This window comes from Suillus subalutaceus (genome assembly GCF_016647625.1).
Source record: "Suillus subalutaceus strain FC151 chromosome Unknown DFJ58scaffold_198, whole genome shotgun sequence".
Taxonomy (NCBI): domain Eukaryota; kingdom Fungi; phylum Basidiomycota; class Agaricomycetes; order Boletales; family Suillaceae; genus Suillus; species Suillus subalutaceus.
Genome location: NW_024540447.1, coordinates 75,200 through 88,622, shown reverse-complemented (window position 1 = coordinate 88,622; position 13,423 = coordinate 75,200). Strand labels below are relative to the sequence as shown.

The 13,423-nt window shown below is 48.0% G+C and overlaps 5 protein-coding genes across 5 annotated transcripts; 2 read left to right on the top strand and 3 right to left on the bottom strand.

Annotated features, from left to right (window-relative positions):
- Nucleotides 1–704: 704 nt before the first annotated feature.
- On the bottom strand, nt 705–998 carry DFJ58DRAFT_669800 (uncharacterized protein; the record flags this gene model as incomplete). The annotated part of the gene is made up of 1 exon (XM_041382812.1): nt 705–998. One exon carries the CDS (start codon nt 996–998, stop codon nt 705–707), a length of 294 nt encoding a protein of 97 aa, XP_041236965.1.
- Nucleotides 999–3,049: 2,051 nt separating this feature from the next.
- On the top strand, nt 3,050–3,415 carry DFJ58DRAFT_669781 (uncharacterized protein; the record flags this gene model as incomplete). Its single annotated transcript, XM_041382808.1, has 1 exon — nt 3,050–3,415. A coding segment is annotated over one exon (366 nt), but the record flags the coding sequence as incomplete, so codon positions are not given.
- A 1,857-nt stretch (nt 3,416–5,272) lies between these two features.
- Nucleotides 5,273–6,373, top strand: DFJ58DRAFT_173834 (uncharacterized protein). Its single transcript, XM_041379033.1, has 5 exons — nt 5,273–5,399; nt 5,455–5,471; nt 5,580–5,633; nt 5,697–5,810; nt 5,867–6,373. The coding sequence occupies exons 1-5, from the start codon at nt 5,365–5,367 to the stop codon at nt 6,094–6,096; spliced, it is 450 nt and encodes a 149-aa protein (XP_041236963.1). The 5' UTR covers nt 5,273–5,364; the 3' UTR covers nt 6,097–6,373.
- A 374-nt stretch (nt 6,374–6,747) lies between these two features.
- DFJ58DRAFT_818845 (aspartic peptidase domain-containing protein) lies at nt 6,748–8,728 on the bottom strand. The gene is made up of 10 exons (XM_041391882.1): nt 8,277–8,728; nt 7,961–8,227; nt 7,874–7,906; nt 7,717–7,785; nt 7,592–7,657; nt 7,394–7,545; nt 7,284–7,345; nt 7,203–7,223; nt 7,034–7,142; nt 6,748–6,888 (listed from the first exon to the last, which is right to left on the bottom strand). Exons 1-9 carry the CDS (start codon nt 8,532–8,534, stop codon nt 7,072–7,074), a joined length of 999 nt encoding a protein of 332 aa, XP_041236962.1. The 5' UTR covers nt 8,535–8,728; the 3' UTR covers nt 6,748–6,888; nt 7,034–7,071.
- A 770-nt stretch (nt 8,729–9,498) lies between these two features.
- Nucleotides 9,499–10,718, bottom strand: DFJ58DRAFT_818844 (PTPLA-domain-containing protein). Its single transcript, XM_041391881.1, has 3 exons — nt 10,561–10,718; nt 9,808–10,500; nt 9,499–9,755 (listed from the first exon to the last, which is right to left on the bottom strand). Exons 1-3 carry the CDS (start codon nt 10,601–10,603, stop codon nt 9,646–9,648), a joined length of 846 nt encoding a protein of 281 aa, XP_041236961.1. The 5' UTR covers nt 10,604–10,718; the 3' UTR covers nt 9,499–9,645.
- Between the last annotated feature and the right edge of the window lie 2,705 nt (nt 10,719–13,423).

The window sequence follows — 13,423 nt, the reverse complement described above, 5'->3', positions numbered from 1 at the left end:
AGGCCCTATAGAATTGCCATCGCCCTCCCAGATTCGAAAGGCAGTGTTGACGCGGACGATTGTTTGAGGTCTGCAATCTTGCTTCGTTGTTTTGTCTGAAGGCAAAAATTGCCCAGGTATGTGTACTTTCACTGAACATCCCACCAGTGATACTGCATTACATTAGATTCCAATTTCTATTTTCTTGGGCCTGGACTTGTTATTGTGCAACCCCAATAAAGCACTACCAGTCATTGATTCCGACTCCGAAATGGCCACTGGACTTCGCACCTACAACTTGCCAGATTATCTGAAACTCTCTTACATAATCATATGTATCGATATACTAGGTCACTTAAAAGCGAGGTTTACGTGTTATACGCCCTCTTTCCGCTCGGCCGTAAACAACACGTCGGCGCATTGCATCTCGGATCTATGGCGTTATATCTGCACATTTATTATTTGCGCGTTCCGCGGCTTGCGCGCTGCGCGTTTTAGTCAATCCAGAGTGGGCGCGTTTAACCAAGAGGTTCCGCATTCCCGCACTGCGCGTTTTCGCAATCCAGAGCTGGCGCGTTTTCATTGGACTCAAAACTCAACTTGAAGTTGCCGCCATGATAATTATGATCTCTACTTTCCTTCAAGCAATTTGAGACTCGGACCACTGCAGTATAGTATTTGTACTGGTACAAACATGAGTAAAACTAACATGAGTACTAGTAAGACTATGGCGAAGGAGGCTCAGGCTCGAAAACCAGTTTCTCTACTAGGAAGCTGCAAGTCTCAGAAACAAATTGTTCGGCGTGCTTGAATGCCGCTCCCTGATCGAGAATCTTGAACATGAGGTCTTTGCATCCTTCACTGACGCGTCCAAACTGCAGTTCCTTGAAGCGTTTGACGGCGTCGTCGTACAGCTGTGGATTCCTACCATCAAGAAGAAAACGGCCCATACCATTCCACCAAATTGCGTGCCAGTCCTTGTTGCAACCAGTTGGGTCTTGACACTCATTCGAGTGCATCAAGATCTTCGTTCCTCCGCAGCTATGATCCGGCGGTGACTATCAAGCAGCCTGAACATAAACTACATTCAAAAAAACTTTGTCGCCCATCAACTCCTGGTGGGCATGAGTGAGCTCAGTAATTGGGGTTTCTGCTGCCAGTTGCTGGAAAGCATATGGAAAGATGGCGGATGTGGTATTTGATGGCGAGGTTGATTAACTTAGCTGGGTGGAAACAGTAATGTGCGAAGATATATGCGGGAAATAACGAATTCGCGTGCATGGGAGCATTGATACATGTCGCAGAAACGGAGAAATTTCGAGAGTTCATCAATGCTATGAGATCCGGTAGCATTCTACCATGACAAATGGTTCAGTTACTGACTAAAAACATAAAATATCAACATACCTTCCAAACGTGAATTCAAGGAACAACTCAAACGTCTCCCGAGATATTCCGTTAAGGTGAATTGGTTTATCATCACACATGCCATCTACTTCTGGTTGCCTAGAATTCTCCATGGTAGAAAACATATCATGAAAGACATTGGAAGACGCGGATAAGATTGAACTGCAGAGTTTGTATAGTGTATTCTCTACCTGTCAATGGAAAGTTTTCAAATTAGTATGATTTTGATAGATGAATAAAACTCACCTGGAAGATGTGGCTGGACGCATTAAAGTAATAGATTGGGTGTCGAGTTGGTACAACAGACTCTGTCGACATATTAGCAGGACGTTGAAATTAGACGAAGGCAGTCAAACTATAGTTTGACTGCCTATGTTTGTGACCGCTGACCATGTTTCTCACGGGTTTGATACATTGTCATTGTACGCTACTCTATCATTCTATTGAATGCTCTAAATCTCATTTCTGCAGTGATTGTAATGCCTATACCACCACAGGCGTTTCCGCCATTTCCATCTCGCATGCCAACTCAAGCTCCATGGTCAGCAAATTTTCTTACGGCTCATGATACATTGTCAGATATCTACCGACGTGCCTATCGTATTCTGCATCAAGAAGACGCCGACCCCCTTCAACTTACGTTTCACTTAGAGGCTGTATCTGGAGACGCTATACCCCTGCTTCAAGCCCTTGCACATGACCCGCAGGGACATGAGATGCATGATTGGCTGACTTGTGCAGCAACCTTGCTAGGAGATCTCTCTGTTCAATTGTCGTCGTTTCGACACAATACTCGAAATTCGGAGTCGTATTATCTCATTTTGAATGATTGTTGACTATGCGTGAATCCCAGAATGGACACCAACGTTGCGTTTCCAGAAACCAGTCTCACTGCTGCATACAGGTCGTCCAGGCCGTCCAAAAAAATTCATCGACATTGCGTTTCCTTTCTGAAGCGGTCTCGAATTCACGTCAAATTAGACTTACGGAACTTGCCAAAACGCTAGGAGTCCACAGAAACACGCTGCGACTCTATATGAAGCGCCATGGAGTTGAAAGAAAGTACTCCACTCTTACCAATACTGATCTTGATCTCCTCATCAAGGAGTTCAAGAAAAAGCGACCCGATTCAGGTATCCGTACATTGTTGGGTATCTTCACAGACATGGTCTCCGGGTGCAACATCGACGAGTAGTAGAGTCGCTTCGCAGGGTTGACGGCTTAGGCCAAGTCCTGCGAGATCGGACAGGTCAAACGTCGACGGAAATACCATGTGAAGCGCCCCAATGCGTTATGGCATGTAGATGGCCACCATAAGTTAATTCGATGGGGGATCATGATTCATGGCTTTATTGACGGGTTTTGTAGAACGGTGCGATGTGTTTTTTAACGCATTTGCGTTGATTACTGACTCTAATTTATATGTCTATTAGATAACGGGACTGAGAGCAAGTAACGACAATCGCTCCAGCACAGTTTTGGAACTGTTCATTCACGCAATGCAAAACTTCGGAACGCCTTCTCGTGTGCGAGGCGATCGTGGAGGAGAGAACCTCGATGTTGCAACATATATGATAATGCGGAATGGACCACGTCGTGCGTCCTTCATGTGGGGATCGTGAGTCGTAATGTGTTTGTTCTGCAGCTTTGTGTTAGGTACTAATTCTGGACAAGTTCTACACGGAATTCGCGGATCGAGCGTCTATGGGTTGAAGTTGGCACGCAGTTTGCTAGGAGGTGGAGAGCATTTTTCACTCGACTTGAAAACCATCACGGGCTCAACCCTCACAGCCCTAGTCATATCTGGTTGCTCCAGACTCTGTTCCTCGATGAAATCAATCAAGATTGTTCGGATTTCTGGGCGGAATGGAACTGTCATCCGATACGTGGTCCTGATACAAATGATAAGAGCCCTAAGGTAAATGCGTCGTTTTACATTTATGTGACCCTGACAAATTATCTCATTGTGACCCAGGATTTACGTTTTTTTAGGTCAAATGCAGTTTGGCGTGTATCGAGACGACTGTGAAGGAGTCCACCCTGATGTGATTGAAGAACACTACGGGGTACATGGCCCTACTACGACTCGACGACAACATCAGAGTGGAGCGGGGCATCCAATTGACGAAGAAGAAAGTGATAATGAAGAGGAGCCTCTACATATGGTACAGACTATCAATGATCAACAACGACACCATATCCACCACGAAGCTATCAGCGTTCCATCGCAAATCGATCCTTTCATCAACGATGAACACGCCAGCAATTCTCTGCCACCCTTATTGAAGTCATAGCCGAGGATATAACACCGTGCGACTGCAGGCCTAGCAGCAAATGAGTGGGAAGGTGATGAGTATCCGATCTTCGAGGGCTATCCCTGTTGGCCGACGAGGGTCGAAAGAACTACATGTGTCTCTCGCTGAACCGAGCTGGTTCAACCGGGCAAGGCTATGGTGTCAGGCGTTACTAGTGTTGTCATACTTTTTAGCGGCTGGGCAAGAGTAACTTAAACTTATGAGAGTCGTAGTAGTTTATTACTCTTGAAATACTTACTCGGACAATACGTCAACCAGAAGGCAGGCAGAATGTCATAGGTTTTAAACTTTAAATATAAACCGCACTATCTAGTACCTGTTAACCATCCTCTTCAGGTCCGAGTCGTTTCTGTCTCTTGTCTCCTCTTCCGTGTGAAGTCTTTCTCTACCTTCTCCCACTAGTGCTATTGCTCTGCATGGATTCCGAGAGCAACACTATGGATCAGGAGCACTTCTGTAGAGGTTCCAAATCTGACAGTCAAGTGTGCGGCTGCGAGGAATTCTTTGCTCGGTCGCAGGATGAAGGCCACTGTGTGGAGTGTGGTCACGGTCGCAGCAAACACCCTTGCAAGGCATCGACTCGGAGTGGCAAACCACTGGAAGTCCAAGAGGATGAACAGCCTCACCGACTTGGAAATCCCTCAGCTGTCGTCAAGAATATTTTTGACCGAATCGCTAGTGGTGGCAAAAGCATCAATGAAAAGTTGTCCACCACCAAGCGACTCACTGAAGCCGGCGTACCACTCGCCAATGCCTGAGAGGAAGCCTTATCAACTCTTTCTTCCACCCGACTTGCTGGTTACAGTAAACTGGCTAAGGGCCCAGTGTCGTTGGCTGGCTTGCGAAAGGTACGGGATCATCGGCTAGTGCATGAAGATTAGTACTGAAGTTGCTTCTAGGATCGCAAGGATACTATGAGTGGCTCACTGCAACCTAGTAAAATTGGAAGCCAAGCACGCAGGAGCACTACGTCTAACCTTTCCATGACCAGAGCTAACACTTTTTGTGTCGCATCAATTGCTCTATTGACTTGTGGTGTCGATGTTAGTCAAAGACATTAATAGTCTACTAAACCCACTGATTCATAGCATTTTCCAGAGAAACGGTCTCATCAGAGTGCCTAAGGCCCCAAGCAAGAATGGCTGAAATGAAATACAGGCTATGAAGAACCGGGGCTGTTACCTTGACCGGCCTGAGCAATTTATCATTGATAGTGGATGGTCCTATCACAAGATCACCAGCCAGTTACAAGCTGGTTTCCTAAGGTATTTGATTATCTGGATATCCCAGTTGAGAAGCGACCATCAGCGCCATCACGATCATTAGCACGGCCGACACAAGAAGAGAAGCCTATTTGGCGACTCCTTAACAAGAGTGGACAGACATTAACGGTTGTCGATGTTGCATTTCCGACCAGGACTGACCTAGTGAAACACAAGGGCCGAGATAAAGCAAGTGTCAGCGATTGTCACCTGTGATTTGGTGTGTTCCTGTTTCTTTCTCGTACTACTCGCTGCATGTTGCCCTAACAATTCCATCAGTCACACGGAACCGGGTTCCCGACGACGTTTACGAATCTTGGAACACTCAACCTGTCATAGCTGGTTCAGATTCTGAACACGATGATCGCAGTGATGTGCTTTGTCTGACGTGGACAGTCTCAATGATTCATTTATCTCCAAGTTGGACAATGAGCTTGCGAGTTCTTTGATAGAACTGGAGTTGACTGATGCTGAAGTCGAGGATCCCAAAGGCAAAGGCAAAATGAAGGTTGTATCGCCAAAGAGAACTAACAGTGAGTTTTTGGTGTTGGTCTTGATGCGTGTACTCATCCGTTCCAACAGTGAAACGAACTCACACAGTTCTTTCCCCTACCAGTGATCAATCGCCATCGGAGGTTCAGAGACTCGGAGCGATTCGAAAGAAAACAGGGTAGAGTTTTTCCCTCCGTTATGTTTATTATTATTATTCAATCCTTTACTATATACTCAACAGAATCAGCTAATGATGTTCAACAAGCTGCCATTCCCTTGTTTTTGACAGAATCTGGGCCATCGACAGGCTCTCAGCCATTTCCGTTGACTCAACCTGCTCAATCCAATAGCATCAGTGAGTTTTATATTCGTGCTACTTGCTTAAAATTTAACCTGTGCTGTTGTTGCCAGAAACGGCGTCATTCCGTAGCAGTCGACTCGGCGGAGTGCCAGCTGGTACCGCCATCCGATTCCTAAAGTCGAAGACTGCATTATCGTCCCCACCCGAATTTGTGTCAGTCAGCGAGGCGGATGTCTTGTGGCGCACTCGACCACACGTTGACGACCCTTTTACACTGGAGCATATCAATCCCTGGGACTCTCGCTATTCCATGAAGCCCGCTAACCTCCAGCTCATGTGAGGAGGGTCAGTTACCATTTCCCAAACAATGTTTGACAAGTGACCGGGTCTAGTATTTGTTGATGACAGGCATGCTAATTTGGTACTAGTTTTTGTCATTTCTCGTGCATTGCAGTACATACCACTATCTCATCCTCATCCTCATCTCATTCCGTACTTATACCTTGCATCCTCGCGATGCCTCACCTAATGATGTCTTGCAGGAGTCACGTACATGATTTACTTCACACTCTTTGAATGCAAACATTGACGACTAAGTACGAAGGACGCGTTGTCTCACTCATTTTGTGGGTGTATCAAACAGTATGTATTTGAAAAAAAAAAAACTATGATACTGCGTGAGCCGCTAAGTTAGCTCCGCACAACTTGAATGACTCGGTTAGTAGAGACTTGAACAAGCAAACGCGGAAGCCCTCAATGAAAACGCGCAGTGCGGGAATGCGGAACCTCTTGTTAAAACGCGCCCACTCTGAATTGACGAAAACGCGCAGCGCGCAAGCCGCGGAACGCGCAAATAATAAATGTGCAGATATAGCGCCATACGGATCATCCTCATCCCGAACCTCCTTTGATTTGTTATTCACTTGGCCTCGTGGCAACACAGCAACGGAAAACAACTTTATAGTGGTTATGCTCAGCATCATGTGAAAGCCCCTCGCGGATCTTGTTTACCTCACCGCACTGGAAACACGCGAATTATACTTCAACGTTTTTACACTGACTACGTCAAGTGCAGTGATCAGTGCGACTTTGTAGTTCATGTCCGTAACCACACAGATTTCAGGGGTTCAAGTCATCACCAGATCGTATCCTGTGAGCAGAGCACGGGCTTCCTTCCCAGGAAGCGTCAATGCTGTCTTTCTATCACCTTTCAAGCACTCAGAAAGCTGGTGTACTCCAGAGTTCTATCGAAGTAATAATACTTATCATGTCTAGACACGCTATATATCCACAAGTATCAATTATACAAAATATTTTACTGTGCATTATTGATGCTAGGCGCGAAACCCACCCGCGCCCCGTGCGAGTAGTCAAATATCGAGTACCCTAGACAATCACAGTCACGAGCGTTCCAGATTGAACGTCATGCAACAAGACACTACTCACATGATTTCATAAACGCATTCCCTGCGACACGCGACATCAACAAACATCCGAGCAAACGAACCGAATACCTAAACAACTTACCGATGATGACAATTCCTTCCATGAATGCGTCGTCCAGGCCAATGATTCCGCCAATGCAGTTTCTGCTCTGATTTAGGCGACGTGCATTATATGAAGACACGCTGACTTACGTTGACCCATACCCATCTTGTCCGAGCTTAAAGTCCTGGATACTGAGTCCGAAGTCGTGCCCACCAAGCGAGAATGAAATCGTGGGGTCGGAGTCGCACGGAAAGGAGAAGAAGCCGGAGCTGTAGTTTGCTGCGGGGCCAGCCCCGAGTATCTACGATTCGTCAGTGAGGTGGCGAGGGAAATAGCAAGAGACTGACATTAGCGTAGATCGAATTTGCCAAAGCCTGTGAGACGTATATAAAACTAGAACCTGTGTCAATCACCTGTTCATATGAAACGAGGTGAACCTGCGTGAACTTCCGGCTGACGAGCTGAACCTTACCGCATCGACGTCACCAGACACGTAGTTCCCTTCGACAACAGCTCCGTCAAAATGCACCGCCCAGAAGGTCTGCCGATAAGAACCAGTTAGACGGGATGCTTAAAAGCGCAGGAGGGGCAACCTTGGAAATAACCGAGACTCATGTCAGAGGTCCCACCGCCTTGGACATGTCGTAACCACCCAGAGTTATCTAAAACAAAATTCCTCTCGATTACAGTTATATGAACGCTAGTGCGCAACGTACTTTCGACCCGCTCGTCTTTCCTCTCGTCAAATGCACAGAGAAGAATGGTGCTTCGACCTTTTCCTGCATAATCAAGTTCTCAAAGAACGTTGGCTTCCCTGATGTCGCGATGGAGCTGAAACCGAGCCCGAGACAGCCAGAGATCGGGTCGGCATTGAAGTTACTCGACACATCAGTGACAGCACCAAAGTATTGGTTGTTGACCTTTAAGCCGCTCATGCTGATCGTATCATACGCAAGAGTCCCTTCTGCATAGCTGAGGCCCTGCTGCCCAGCAACATCAAGCCGGCACCGAGATAGCGGGAGGGAGACGCACGTAGTTTACATTGAACGCATTCCCAGTATTCCTGTATGTTGAACTCGCAGCGGCGTTATATTGCGGGTTCATGCAATCGTCGCAGCCCACAGGGATCCAGATATCTGAAAAACCCGTGTCAAAGGCCACTGAGAGCTGTTGTGACTTCTTCCCAAATCCGAGTGGGCCGTAGAACGGGACGTTGATGGTCCTCTGTAACTCGTCCATCAGGGGGTCCGTCGCACTCTGAGCAGTGGCATTCATTGCAGAAAAGTTCATGTTTGCTTGCTGTGATATTGTGGTTGATCCGAACAACACAAAACCGGATAGGTCGCTCGTCGTATCGGTGAACGCCGCGTCTGACAGCGCATCGAGCCCGGGATCTGAAAGTGCATCTGGTAGTGCCACGAGGTTCTTGCCAGTCAAAAAAATAAGAGCGTTCTGGTATTTTATTTGGAGGACTTCTATCTCGGCCATCTGGGCATACAAGTTAGTTTTGTAGAAGGGTCTATGAGCCAGAAGCTCACCACAGGTTGGACATCGAAGACTGGGACGACGGTCGAGGTGACCAAGTCCTGGGTGTGGTTGAACGTTCCAAAGGGATCCCGCACGTACATTGGGGGATAAAGCACCATGTCATACACAGGAGAGCCCAACACGCATGCAGTCAAGAAGAGAAAGGAAAGGGACAAACGGGGAAGCATGGTAGCGGAAAACGTAAAGGGTGAAGAAAACCTGATGGGAACTGAAGGCGAAGCAAGTCTTTTAAACCCACTGGCATAGATTCCAATTCGGACTAGCAGCGCGCTCTAGTAATATAACAGCCTAAGCTAATCTGACGACCCAGATCAAAATGCTGCACGAAAGAAAGGGTGGGGACAACGACTGAAGCCAGACATTGGGCAGGTGACACTCATCTCAATGAGTTGGCCGGATCAGATATGACAGGTAATATACCACTGCTGCATAATTGAACAGCGCGCGCAACAGCCTGAACTGACCTTCCAGCCCAAATCAAAATGCAAAAAAAGTCAAGAAGACACTGCATTTGGCTGAAGCCAGACATTGGATATTCACACCACTGAGTTGGCGGGATCAAATACGATACGCAATATGCTGCTGCCACCGCTGACTCGTTAGCCAGAACTTTAAGCTAACTTCGAGAAAACTGACTGACTTTGCCTACACAATTCTCTGTGTACCTGTATGCACGTGCAACTTGAACGCAGGACATGCATCCCACCCTAGATCGAAGATACCCCAGATGAATTGCACATACCGAGTTGCACTACACAAATGGTGGGGACGATTCTGGGCGTGATAATATCGTAAAGTAAATGGTTCCAGGGTATTGCGAATAGTCAGCAATATTTTGTGTTCATGGCACATCTCACTCCGCCTTAAGCCTGTCTTTGGGCTTCGCTCCCAACTTCTGGCCCTTACCTACGCCAAGCACCTTGCGGCGCATGCGCATCATATGCGAATACATGACCCACAGCCCTGCGAGAACCAGGAGTCAGCGACCAAATGCAACATAGCATGCACGACTCACCAGGCACCCAGATTGCTACCAAACATGCCTTGAACCAGTCTTCAGTGCTCCACACTACCCACTTTTCGCCCTTCCACTCAGAAATGGTGCTCAACATGACCAGGGCCTCACTTCCTGCGCCGATGGGGTACAGGACATAAAATGTGGAATAGCGTATCCATGTCAGCCACGCAGGCACGCCGCAACCTGCAAGCGAGAGCGCGTAGTATGCATAGCGTGGCACTTCGGTCAGAGCCCAGGCAAGAATCATAGTGGTATAGACCGGGCTCGAGTGGGTGTGGGGAAAGCGCTCGACGATTCCCCAGACCAGGGTGAGGCGCGAGGAGACCTGGACGACAGTTGTCGGGAGCGGGGAGCGCACAAACCCAAGGAGAACATGCAATATTTCAAGGGCGGCGAGTGACTGCACAGGTGCAAGGGCGGAGAACGTGGATTTGTATGTTGCAGGAACATATGGATGTAAGAAATATGCGAGAGTGGTGGAGAAAAGGTTCGTTGTTTTAGGCTGGGGTGTTAAAAATGCTACGATTGAAGTCGGCACGTATGAAGCAAGTGGTTTGAAGAAGTCGTATGCTGAACTTGAGGCACGTTGACCTCTAAATACGGCAAGAGCGAGGTAAATAACATAGGCCCATCCTGCTGCAGATAATGCATTGAAAGCAATTAAATAGAATCGCACAGCGAGAGAGGGTCCTGCAAACCAAATCCACGAGGTGAATTTGTAAGTTTCAAGTTTATTGTCGTGTTACTTACCTCGTGAGCGGGCACTTGGCAGTTTATGGTCGTTACTTGGCATCTTGGATCCTGGTCGTTGCAATTGGAAGGCTCACTGATGGGCAACACACCTACAGTCCGAGCTGGTAAGGATAACGGTTGTGCCTCTAGCTTTACAGTCGTTAGTCAGGTATGTTCGAACTTCGAACTTCGCTTGCAACTTAGTTGGACCCTTTGGCACGTGACCCCCTATGCCATGTTTCCATATGAATACAATATGAATACAATAACGCTATCATTAAATATCTCGGGGCGGATAGAGAATATAATATGATTAGAATAAAATACGCCGTCGAGATTATTTTATTCATATTTGGACAGCACTGCTGTCAGTGCACTGTGAACCTTTTCGGATGAATGCTTTACTTAACTTGCGTTTGATAGTGCTGGTACTACATATTGTAGTTGACAATAAATACAAGCGAATATCGGGTATCAATAAGCTCAAAGGCACATTTGAACTCTTTAACTTTTTGCGTTGCATTTCAGTCTCCCATTTGTTCGATAGAAGTCACAACACTCATGCAATTGATCACTACAGAAATCTAGAGGATCACACAACGGCACACATATCTAATTCATCTCTGGGCCTGAGCCCTACTGACGTGGTTCTGTCTGGCTGTGCACTGGTAGTGTGGCCGCACCGCAGCCTCGTGTCCTCCTGCAAGCACTGGACGGCAAGCGCCTACTCGTCCTTCAGGCTTCAACTGCATTCCACAACCATCCAGCGAGCAAACTAGTTTGAAACATTCATCCGTCCATCCCATCTTCATCACGCCTCGCACTCTGGCAGCTTGATCGTTCCGCGACCCAAGTCGTATCACAACTGACAAGCTTCAATTCAAATCTTGGTACGTCGTCCCTCCAGAAAACTACAGCTCAGATTATTTCTAAACACACCCTCGAACCCAGCTAGTACTTTCAGTTCGTTCATCGCATCTCGCCGCATATCACAACTTTCATCAATGAGCGACAATCGATGTCAGTACTTCCATCTCTTATCTCTCGCATGCTCTCTAACCTCTTTGACAGTTCTCGAAGAAACCTGGGCGAGACTGGCCCAGGTCGCTGTCAAGGGTGCTCAATATAACTCCCCTGAACGTCAGCCCCACCCGAAATGTTTGGATGGGACTCGGGTTGATCTTCTCACATATATCCACGAATTACTAGACGATCCAAAGAAGAATCAACTCATTTGGCTGCATGGCACGGCTGGTGTCGGAAAGTCTGCCGTCGCGTTTACAGTTGCTGAAAAGATGAGAGGTCTAAAAGTGACAGAAGAGACGAACGTCGAAATGCGGCTAGCGGGAACATTCTTTTTCTCGCGCAAGCACACAAACCGCTGCACAGCTCGATATTTCTTTACGACGCTTGTTTACCAACTTGCCACCAACTTTCCAAGTATCCGGCAGGATGTGAACAGAGCCATCCGCAACAATCCTGCCCTACTAGACCCAGACACACCTCTCCGCGACCAGATGGAGTCTCTCTTTCTCCAACCCCTCCGGAAACTTCAACTCAGATTGCGCGGATGTCCGCCTTTGTCGTTTGTTGTCGATGCGCTTGATGAATGCACGTCTGAACCCGAGCTTACCGATCTCATCCTTTCCCTTGCACGGGCTCTTCGTGAGCCTGATCTTCCCGCGACCCACATTCTGCTCACGAGTCGCTCGGAATCGCATATTTGTAAAGCCTTTCAGAACGAAGAGGTGCGCCCGCTGGTGTGCGAGATACCAGTGAAAACTTCTGGGGAGGGTGTTGCTACCACCATCTCGCTAGACGGTGTCGATGTCGACAACGACATCTATATATTTCTGCAGCATTCATTCGGAAAGCTGCAATGCCGTCATCCCGATTTCCCGCAGCCATCTGGGGGTGACCTTGCGAAGCTGGCGAGGCGAGCGGGCAGACGTTTCATTGTGGCGTCTACGATGATGAAGTTTATTGTCGACGATGGATACAAGGATCCCCGCGATCGGTTACAGCTGATGCTCGAACTGACGAGCGAGCTGCTAGCAGGAACGGAGGTGTACAAGTTATACGATTGTATCCTCTCCACATGTGCCGATCCCAAGCAGGCATACCTTCACTTGTCCATTGTCGCTGCACTTGCGGACCCTCTGCCGCTGTCACAAATCTCAAACTTCTTGGCCCTGGTCAGGGCTGTGATACCGAAACGACGCTAGTGCAACTACGGTCTGTCATAGATATTCCTACCGACACCAGCCTCCCCGTGAATATATATCACGCATCCGTTCGCGACTACGTTTCCGACCCCTCAAACTGCGGCCTCCTTCAAGTACGCGAACACAATATGCCATCACCTCACGCCCTACTCGCTTATTCCTCTCTCCGCTTGATGGAAGCGATTCCAAAAAGCGCGGGTCTCTTGGTTGCACTCTCAGAATTGAAGAAGCAAAGCAAAGCTATGCCACCTGAGGATCCTCATAGGTTAAAAGACTCATTAGCGTTCCTTGTTCAGCCACCAGAGCCACTGTCATCTGTCATCTGTATGCTGTGGCTTCGAGGAGATCGCACTTCAAATTTAAAATCTTGGCTGGGGACTGTGGACGGGCATGCCTGGCTGCAGACCCAGGGAGGACGAGAGTGGCTGCAGACCTGGGAAGGGCGAGAGTGGCTGCAGACCTGGGAAGGAGAGTCGCTTTGGACCGAGGAAGGACGAGAGTGGCTGCGGACCGGGGAAGGACAAAACTGGCTGCAGACCCATGGAGGACAAGACTGGCGGGGGACCCCATGTGGGCACGACTGGGTGCAGACCCAGGATGATCGATATCTGCTGTGTATGCTGGCAGGACGAAAGTGGCTGCAGATCCGAAGAGGA

Coding starts and splice junctions, on each gene's coding strand:
- DFJ58DRAFT_173834 (XM_041379033.1), top strand. CDS start 5,365: ATGATTCATTTATCTCCAAGTTGGACAATGAGCTT. Junction 5,634..5,696: donor GCGATTCGAAAGAAAACAGG/GTAGAGTTTTTC, acceptor TATACTCAACAG/AATCAGCTAATGATGTTCAA. Junction 5,811..5,866: donor TGCTCAATCCAATAGCATCA/GTGAGTTTTATA, acceptor TGTTGTTGCCAG/AAACGGCGTCATTCCGTAGC.
- DFJ58DRAFT_818845 (XM_041391882.1), bottom strand. CDS start 8,534: ATGAACTTTTCTGCAATGAATGCCACTGCTCAGAGTGCGACGGACCCC. Junction 8,228..8,276: donor ATGCGTTCAATGTAAACTAC/GTGCGTCTCCCT, acceptor GTTGCTGGGCAG/CAGGGCCTCAGCTATGCAGA. Junction 7,658..7,716: donor TGTCTGGTGACGTCGATGCG/GTAAGGTTCAGC, acceptor TCATATGAACAG/GTGATTGACACAGGTTCTAG.
- DFJ58DRAFT_818844 (XM_041391881.1), bottom strand. CDS start 10,603: ATGCCAAGTAACGACCATAAACTGCCAAGTGCCCGCTCACGAG. Junction 10,501..10,560: donor GCCAAGTGCCCGCTCACGAG/GTAAGTAACACG, acceptor TTTGGTTTGCAG/GACCCTCTCTCGCTGTGCGA. Junction 9,756..9,807: donor GGTAGCAATCTGGGTGCCTG/GTGAGTCGTGCA, acceptor TGGTTCTCGCAG/GGCTGTGGGTCATGTATTCG.